The following is an 8,974-nucleotide window of genomic DNA, read 5'->3' as shown; positions in this document are numbered from 1 at the left end:
CTTCCCTGCGCTCAGGGGCCGCAGCTGCACAACACCCCCTGTGTCAAGACCCCTTCCTCGTGAGACCTGTCCCAGGCTGAGAGGGAGAAAACATGCTGCGAACCAAAGGCTGCTCTGGAGCAAGCCTTGCTCCTGCAAACTCTGGAGGTTATAAAACAACTGACAGAGAGTGGTTTTGATGAAGCATGGTTTACAGGCTCATCCAGCTGCTTAGGTCTTTCCCTGCAGGGCCATCTCCCATCAGTCTCCACAGCACAGCACCCCGTGTGGGTGAGCACCCTCAAAACTGCTTTCTTGTGGGCAGTGCAAATGTCTCACAAGAAGTGCAGAAGAAGGAAGCTGCCTAGAGAGAAGTGAAGACCTCTCAGGCATCAGGGTCTCTTTGAGTCAGACACTGCTCAGCTATTGCATTGCAGATGTCTCGGCTGAAAACAAGCTTTTGTTGAAATCAAAGACTCTTCAGGAGTATAGGTGGCAGGATCCTCCCACAGAAAGATGGTTTTCTTCTTCAAAGGGCTCCCCTTAGATTTCCCTACAATAGATTCCTTAGGCTTGCCTGCATTGTGAAGCTGATTCAGAGCCTGCATTGTGTGGATCTGAAACGTCCCAGCTGCTAGGGATGAATTTGCTGCTTGGTTGTTCTCACTTGTGGAATACAAGTGCCTTCCTCCAGAGTGACCTAGTGGAGGAGCTGGCTGTGGAGGGAACTTTTACAGTCAGGAGTGCAGTGGAGCTGTTTCTCTGCACTGACTGCTGGTGTGGGTAGTTGCTTTCTGTGCTGAAGGCAAAGCAGGTGATCTCACACTGGAGTGTTCACATATAGAAGGAGTTTGGCAGGGCTGCTGTGCCCTGAACTCACGCCCTTTGGCACTGCCCAGTAGCTTCCCCATTTGAACAAAGCATTTAATTAAGATAATTTGAAATAAGGTGCCCTTATTCCAAAACCTGAATGGTCTGTGCGCTGAGGTAACTGGGAATAGCTGTTCCAAAACAACTATGTAAACAAATCCTTGCAAAATGATGGTAAAAATCCTACTGTGCTACCTTTAAGCTTGTTCATTGTGCCAGAGACAGATGAATCCTTCCCTGAATTTGAGTGCATTCACCTCAAATGGCCTCAATATGCATCAGTCAAAGCATGTTTTTTTCAATAGCCCAACATGGTGATGGTGCTTTGGTCGGTGTGGAAGGTGACAAACTTTGCTTTAAATGCACCTGGTGTTTTATGGTCCTCAGGAGACAAAGCTCTAGGCAGTAAAGAGCTCATGACCTCATCTCTGGACGTTTGCTGGTAAGTGTGACACCATTGTAACAGCACAGAGAAATGAGCCCTGGTGTGGGGAGGAGTCTGAAAAGCAGAAGAGCCTGAGTCTGCCAGGGCCAGCTCTGCAAAGGCAGCGTGTGCCCATCCTGCCCAGCCCCTCGCAGGCAGACGGGAGGGGATCACCACCTGCCCCGGCGTGGGAGCTCCCGACAGACCCGCGTCTCCTTTGCCTTTTGGATCGACGTGTCTGGGTGCTTTCTGACAGCCTCTGACCCTCGTCATGGCCTCTAATCTAAAAGTCATCTTCCTCTTTCTTTCGTTGCTTCAGTGTGGAGGTAAAAAAAAAAAACCAAACAGGTTTTTAATTCCTTTTGTTTACTCTCACGTTTGCTCATATTAGAGCATTTCCAGCTGCTATCTTTTGCTAATTTCCAGAGATCCCCTCCAGGAATTTGCACGCTGCTGCTATTTCTGTCTTTTAAGCATTTCAAAGCTGAGAGAGAGGATCCTTAAGAAAGAAGGAACATGGGAGAAGGACTAGATAACCTAAATAAAATGGTTTGGCTTTTTCCCTGGCATGCTCTGCTCAAGCGAATGGCTCCTGGGATGCTGTAAGGAGATGGATCTCTGCTCTGTTTTGTTACAGCAGTTCTTAGCCACGTCTTGTATAGAAACTATATTCATGTGTGTTCTGCTGGGTAGAGATGAGGAGAAGGATGATGAGTGATGAATTATTTTAGAAGATAAGGCCCAGAAGAGACCTCTCAGGTTATCACTGCCCCGCTGCCTGCAGGATGTTCTGTTACAGCCTCTCCATAACGTTGTATCTCATGTGCACAGGACTGTGCACACCAAGGAGTGAGCGTGTCCCTTAGGACTGCGCCATGTCCCGGCTGCTTGTACAGCTGAGAACCTTTCTCTGGTGGTGTAACCTAAGCTGCTCTTTATCTCAGGCTATTGTCCCTGGATGTGTCATCTGTAGAGGGTTTTCCTTGACAGATGTTACTCCCAGGCAGTCCTTCCTGGGCAGCTGCTGTGCCCTTCCTGCAGTGTCACCCCCAGTGACTGTCTCTGGGCCCCGCTGTGCCCAGGTGTGATGCAGCCCTGGTGCACAGGGACAGGGCAGCAAGCCTGGCTGTGCTCTGGGAGAGCTTTTGTGCCTCGTGAGGAGCCTGTTCAGAGGTGCAGAACCCCAGGGAATCCCATCAAAAGCCTGAATGGAAAAGCCTGCCCATCCCCTACTTTCTTTTTTTTTTTTTTTTCCTCTCTTCTATTTTCATGTCTCTGAAAGAATCCTTCATTTTGTAAGGAGACTTGCATGTTAGCTTCAGGTTCCCTTTTTTAAAGGCAATGATGGTTTGCATGGCCCTCTTAAATTGCTTCATATGTGGTGTTAGTCAGCTGCTAAACAAATAGACCCAAAGACTGATGTTAAACCCAGATTTGGCTGAGAAGCCAAAGAAGTCTTGTGCCCCAGGCTCCTCACCAGCCTGTAGCTCACTCTTAGCTTTTTTGGGATTTTATTAAACAAAACAGGGAGTAAACCATGGTGTGGTTCCTCATCGGTGCTTATTCACCCTCTCTTGCCACTCCTGACATCACTGTCTACTGAATTGCAGTGATGGATCACTTACAAGAGCCCTGTCTGTGGAAGGAGGAAGCACACGAGGGGCAGGATCTCCCATCTCTCTGCCTCAGATAGTGTCACACAAATGTTTAAGATCTGCAGTCTCCTGCAGATAGCTCCATATCTAGCATCAGGTCTTGTGCTTTGCTGCCCATTCCCAGCAGCAGAGGTTTGGAGGGGTTACTCCGTGTCGTTTCTGGTGGCCCCAGGGGGTGGCCTCCGTGCAGAATATGCAATTTCCTTCCTCACTCCTGCTTCAGAGGTACCCGCTGGTGCTTGGCCCCTGGTGCCAAGGGCATACCACCTTCAGGGCACAGGCTCGGGCGGGGCACACACAGGGGCCCGGGCAGAGCCCCGTGACTGGGGAGCGCCAGGAGCTGCCTGGGTGGTGCTTCTCTGGGGGAACAGTTTCCTCTCCATCCCCTTAAACCCAGCCTCACACTCTGCAGAACCAGCTCTCTCCCTCCCTCACTTCCTGTCCGTGTGCTGGCGTCACGGCGGAGCTCACGAGGGAGAAGGGGAAGCCTGGGAACGCCACGGGCTGCTGCGCATCACCCAGCAGCTGCCCCAGGGATGTGGCAGATCTCACAGGGCACGTGTGTTCTGGATCACTCTAACAAGGGCCAACGCTGCGTGCTATGGGTGTGCTTCCTGACACGCTCATTTTCCTGTGTGATCCTGTCATAGGATCATTGAGGTTGAAAAAGACCTCCAAGATCATCAAATCCAACCATCAACCCAACACTGCCACTAAACCATGTCCCGAAGTACCACAGCTACACGTTTTCTGAGCACTGTGTCTGGGGCAGCAGTCCCCCCTGACCTGAAGTAATTTTAAGTGCATGCTAACACCTATTACCCTTGCAGGGGGAGATGTCGCCGTAAAGCAGAAGCCTCCAATCCAGGTTGCACTGCTGAAGGAAGGAATATCCATCCCCTGTGAGGTCAGCTTCCCTTACATGCCAAAGTACACCAAATTTTCAATCTTCTATTACTGGATTAATTCACTGGACCAGAAAACACCCATCTATAGCAGGTCAGAAAATGTAGCCATCCCTTCTGGAAAAGAGAATAAGACTGCTACCTTAACTTACAACCACAAAATTGTGCCACTTGAAAGCACCTCTCCCACTGGCACATACTACTGTGAGGTCAAATGGAATGGCATCCAGAAAATGGGAAAGGGAGTGTTTGTCCTTGCTAGAGGTAAGTGAACAACCAGGAAGGAAGGACAGGTGGTTAAAAATCAGCTGGATCTGGCTGTGAAAAGATTGCTCTTCTTTTCCTCTGCCCAAACAGTCTGTAAAGTCAGGTGGGAATAATGCTTCATGCTCAACACTTAACTGCCATCAGAGCTGAATGCACTGTACGCAGGTGACCTGTGCTGCTGTTCCCAGTGCCCACATGGGGACATGCAGATGCAGTAACTTTTATCCAGCCTGTGGTGGCCTCCTGGGAGCAGCAGGCTTAAAGTCAGGCTCTAACCAGGGAGCCTGGGCACCGGGTCAGAGAGTGCCTTGAGGTGCTGAGGAAACTGCCTTCAGCAGCGTGACAGAGGCGGCTGAAGACTCAGTCCATGGTTGGGGTGCTCACTGTAACCAGATGCACGGGTTAGGTGCTCCCCATTGGGGGCTAACAGACAGGCTGGGGGCTCCCCATAATCCCTTCTCCTTTCCCGTGTAGTACAAGGGGTTGGTGGTCCCATTAGTGGGCAGTCTGGAAAGCAGGGGAGAGCTTCACACCAGGATGAGAGGAATGTTCTAGAATAGTGCTGAGGATGTGCATGCTGCTGTCTGGCTGGGTTTGAGTCACTGAATGCTGGGTGTGAAAAACTTCTCGGTGTAAATGGAAAGAGCCCTGGTGGAGAAGCTTTGCTGCACTGCTCAGAGGGTGCCTGCAGTACCCACCCTGCTAGGATGTGTGGCCTCTCTGCTTTCTACCACCTGTCCTTGTGCCTCTATCACTAAAGAACTTTGCCTCTACCTACCACCTTTCTTGGCTCTCATAGTTATGTCACCTCCCTCTAATCTACATGAAGTGCAGCTGCTTCTATCTTGTCTGTTTTGTGTGGTTCTTAACTGCATCCTGGTCTCTGTTCAGTCAGACTATGTTTGGAAGGGTGTGTGCATCTGTGCTACCATATTCTGCACTGCTTCTGTATTCTAGTTCTCCCAAGGCTCTTTCCAGGGTTAAAAATGCAGCAGGATTGTAACTTCTACTCACACCGAATCTTTTGCCTTGTTTCTTACAGGTACAGGGTATCCAGAGACCTCTTATGGGTGGGAAATCCTCATTACCCTTACTGTTTTTCTTGCTGCATTGAGCATCACTGCAACAGCTCTGCTTCTGTGGAAAAGAAAGGCAAGTTACAACCAAACAAAAAGCAATACCTGACACAACGCACTCAAGGAATTTATTTAATTTGCTTCTAATTTGGCTGGATTGGAAGTCCCCATGCTGAAACTTTCCATGCAGAGTGCCTGCCTCAGGTTCATTTTCTTTTTTTTAAGTTCAGTCTTTCTGATATAAAAAGATTAGAGGAAAGACAAAACGAGTCATTGATTTGTCCATTAAAGAAAATCTGGTAATCATACTGACTCCAGCATGCTCTGCTTTAGAGCAAGGATCTGATGCAGGGCATGAAGTCACACTGGCAGTGTGCTAGCCCTGAGAATATTCAAGGAGATGTGGCCTTTTGATGTGTTGGTTTTTTTTAATTGCAGCTTGTGAATGCTCAGTCTTGATCCTTGTTAGTTTAGCAGCTCTGTTGTCTGAAGGAGGCCTTGTGAGGCTGCTTCTCAACACGGTGCCAGCCAGACTGGCAGCGTCCTGTGCACCCAGGGAAGGCTGTTCCAGCCCTGGTGGCAGGAGGACAGGACTCGACCCCTTTCTAATCCTCTTTCAAGCTGGGGGCTACTCTGGTTCAAGGGCATGACCTACTTGCAAGGAGACTGTGCAACTGTGTTTATGGGCTATGGGTCAGGCACCACAGAAGAAAACAATGTGCAGTGTGGAGGGGATAGGGACCAGAGCCTTGGGCATGTTTTTGGCAGAGGAAACACTGAAAGACAGATTGAGAGGGGAAGGTCAAGATAAGGATCCCAAGGAAGCCTGTGTTGAAGTGCCAACTAACTGGAAAAAAAAAAAAGAGAGAGGCAAGGACTGGAGGAGCAACCTGCTTTAGCTGACTCTGCTTTGAGCAGAGGGGAATTGGACTAGACAATCCCCAGAGGCACCTTCCAACAGCAGTGATTCTGTGAGGCTGGAAGAAGGAGCCTCAAGAGGGAAGCTGGGACTGGAGCCCAGGGTGAGGAAGCACTGGAGCTTGGGGGAGTGTGTTAAGATCAGACTGACAGGGCCCCTCAGGTGAACAGACTAGTGGCATAGGTTGGCACCAGCTAGGTAAGGAAGTGGAAGCTGGGTTGAAGTAGCTGAGGGCAAAGGGGAAAGCAGGAGTGGGGAAGAAAGGATGCAGAGAGTAGGAGAAGAAAAGCCAAAAGTAGTGCTGAAAGATCTGGATGAGGCAGGGGCCCTGTGGAAGAAACTCTGGAGATGTGATACTGGAGTCCCTGTTGTTTGGGGAAAACTTACTGCTCCTAGTACTGCTGCCTTCAGGCATTCAAACAACATCCTCTGCATTCTTCCAGAGATCTCCAGGCTGCCTTAAAAAACCCTGACGCCTTTTAGGATGGAATTTGGGGATTGTTGTTTCTAGGTGGAGTATGCCTTGTATTTACTCCTTCAGGCTGCCCTCTGCCACCACAACAGCAGACTCTGCATGCATTTTTATTTGGAGGCTGTGCTGCTGGTCCAGTCTGTGACTCCAAGGAGCATCAGGCTTCAGCACACACAGCCCGCGATGAGGGGGCTGCAGCTGAACTGCAGCAGCTGGCAGAGCTGCTCGTCCCCAGGGACTCACCTCGCAGGCAGGCGGGTGGCGGGGAAGGGGCGTACGGCAGCGTGAGGGTCCGTCCCACCCCCAGCCTGCCCAGACAGCGCCTCCGCGGCACGGGCAGAGAGCCACTGCCACAACCTGCCACTGCCACAGCCTGCCCGGTGGGGTCTCTAGGGTGCGAGATGGGCCAGCAAGTCCCAGACCTGAGGCGTCTCCTCGGGGCCTGAAGAGATGGTGCAGCCATTACGTTTGCCCTCCTGCAGAACACAGCCCATATTTCTCACCACAGCTAACTCAGACCTGCTGGTTTAAAAATGTTTATCTTTAAGAGAAGCTATTTAGCATCCTCCTTAGTTACTAATGGACTGGAAAGCAGTTCATCGTTCTCATGTGATGTGAATATAATCATCCCACTTCTTTCGGAATTAGAACAGGGATACTTAGCAAAGCCTTCTGCATTTTCTGCCTCCTCTCTTGCTTGCTGAGCAGGGCTAACCCTTATCTGTGCATGAATCAAAGGTATTAAAGGGAAACTCATCTGAGGCAAGAAATAGTTCAGAAGAAGAGACCTTCAGCTCCATGCTGGACTTGCACATTAGGGTGTCACTGACTGTATGTCGTCATTAATGGTCATTTGGTGCTCTTCACTACAGACTGTGTTTTAACAAAAGCTCCCTGGCCAAATCCTGACAAAAATGACTGCATTTTGCCTCTCTGAAATCCACACACACGCACTCTGAACAGGGCCATGCTTTAGTCCCTGTCCTGCAGCATTATTGTGTGTGTTAAATACTTACACACCCTCTGTCCAGCTAAGTTTCAGAGGTGGGAGTGATTTCCATGTGTGCACAGACCCCAATTCTCCTTTCCACTGCTCCAGTGGAAGTCATCAGACTCCTCAGCTTTACTCTATGCTGAGGAAAGGAACCAGCCTGTGTTGTGCAGAGAGTGCCAGCACTCTTTGCTGTGAGAGCACTTGGGAGGTGTGCAGGCAGCTGGCTTTGACATGACATTGGTCTTCACTTCATCTTTGGGGAGATGGTGTTTTCTCTAAATGTGTTATTTGGTGTCTTCTCCTGAGCAGATGTGGTGCCCTAGAAGAAACCGGCTAAATGTCCTGAATCAGAAGGTGGAAACACAGCCCCCTTCAGCCAGCCCACCACCACCACCATCTCCTCCTCCTGTCTATGATGTAAGTACCAGCACCACGCTCCATCCCTGCTGTCTGCAGCATTGCCCTGCCCTGCCACAGACAACATGAGTATCAGCAGTACCTGAGTGCCTAGTAGTGCCAGGGAGAGGTGTTTCCCCCAGTGACCCCAGCTGTATGTAGCGCTCCTGCGCTGACACCCTCACAGTGCTGAGCAGGCTGACTAGAGTCGGGGAAAAAGGACAGGAAGAAAGTGGGGGAAGTTTCTTTTTCAGAGCATTTCCCTTTTCATTGCACAGGGTCTCCTTTTCCCTTCCCCAAACTGGGGAATGCCAAGTGCTCATGCTCCTTGGGCCCAGGAGCTGCAGTGTCATACGTAATAAGATTGGAGTGGCTCTCCTGAAACGTCAGGCCCAGACCTCAGCTTCCTCAAGCAGCCATGACCCCTAATCCCTTTTACAACCCATCCAGCTCCATTTAAAATTAGTTCCTTTTTCTCCCTTTACACCCCTGGGAGAGCAGCTCCGCTAAGAAGGGAAGGGTTTTTTTCTGCCCCCCAAGATCTGTGGGACAAACAAGGAGGAATAAAATGAAAGTGAATAGAGGAGGATGTTCCCTGAATATTAGGAAACCTTTCTGACTGTGAGGTCTGTAAGGGCTGGAAAAGTCTCTCAGAGGAAAACCTGTGAGCTCTGCTGCATTAATCATTTAAACTAAACAGTGCAAAGCTCTGGAGAATGTGTTACAGAGAGGAGTAAAGCTCTGCCAAGGAGACAGGAGACCTGATAGGGGACAGAAATGATCAAGAGGACGGGCCTGCCCCCTTCTCATTCTCTCTCTGGGGGTGGGGAGCACCATTTTGTGACCCTTTAATTTTTGCAGCAGAGGTTTAAAAGAGAGCACTGTGTATGGCATGTGGCTGTTTATTCTGGGCGAAAAGCAACGCTTTGGGTAAAGGAGGTTGCAGGTTATAAACCTCTTCATTTGTATCAAGTAATTTCTTTTTAATTCGGGCTTATAAAAATCTGAATGGGGAGC

At 49.9% G+C, this 8,974-nt stretch overlaps 1 protein-coding gene across 1 annotated transcript in view; it reads left to right on the top strand.

Annotated features, from left to right (window-relative positions):
- The first annotated feature begins 1,544 nt into the window (after positions 1–1,544).
- NFAM1 (NFAT activating protein with ITAM motif 1) overlaps positions 1,545–8,974 on the top strand; it is a 13,063-nt gene continuing 5,633 nt past the window's right edge. Inside the window, exons 1-4 of the mRNA XM_008942034.1 lie at positions 1,545–1,599; positions 3,759–4,097; positions 5,143–5,252; positions 7,871–7,978. Coding sequence (XP_008940282.1) covers positions 1,545–1,599; positions 3,759–4,097; positions 5,143–5,252; positions 7,871–7,978 — 612 coding nt within the window. The remainder of the gene's footprint in view (positions 1,600–3,758; positions 4,098–5,142; positions 5,253–7,870; positions 7,979–8,974) is intronic.

The sequence above is a fragment of the Merops nubicus genome, unplaced genomic scaffold, assembly GCF_000691845.1.
Source record: "Merops nubicus isolate BGI_N331 unplaced genomic scaffold, ASM69184v1 scaffold50906, whole genome shotgun sequence".
In the NCBI taxonomy this organism is placed as follows: Eukaryota; Metazoa; Chordata; class Aves; order Coraciiformes; family Meropidae; genus Merops; species Merops nubicus.
The sequence above is the reverse complement of the archived record's forward strand: the minus strand, read 5'-3'. Positions and strand labels throughout refer to the sequence as shown.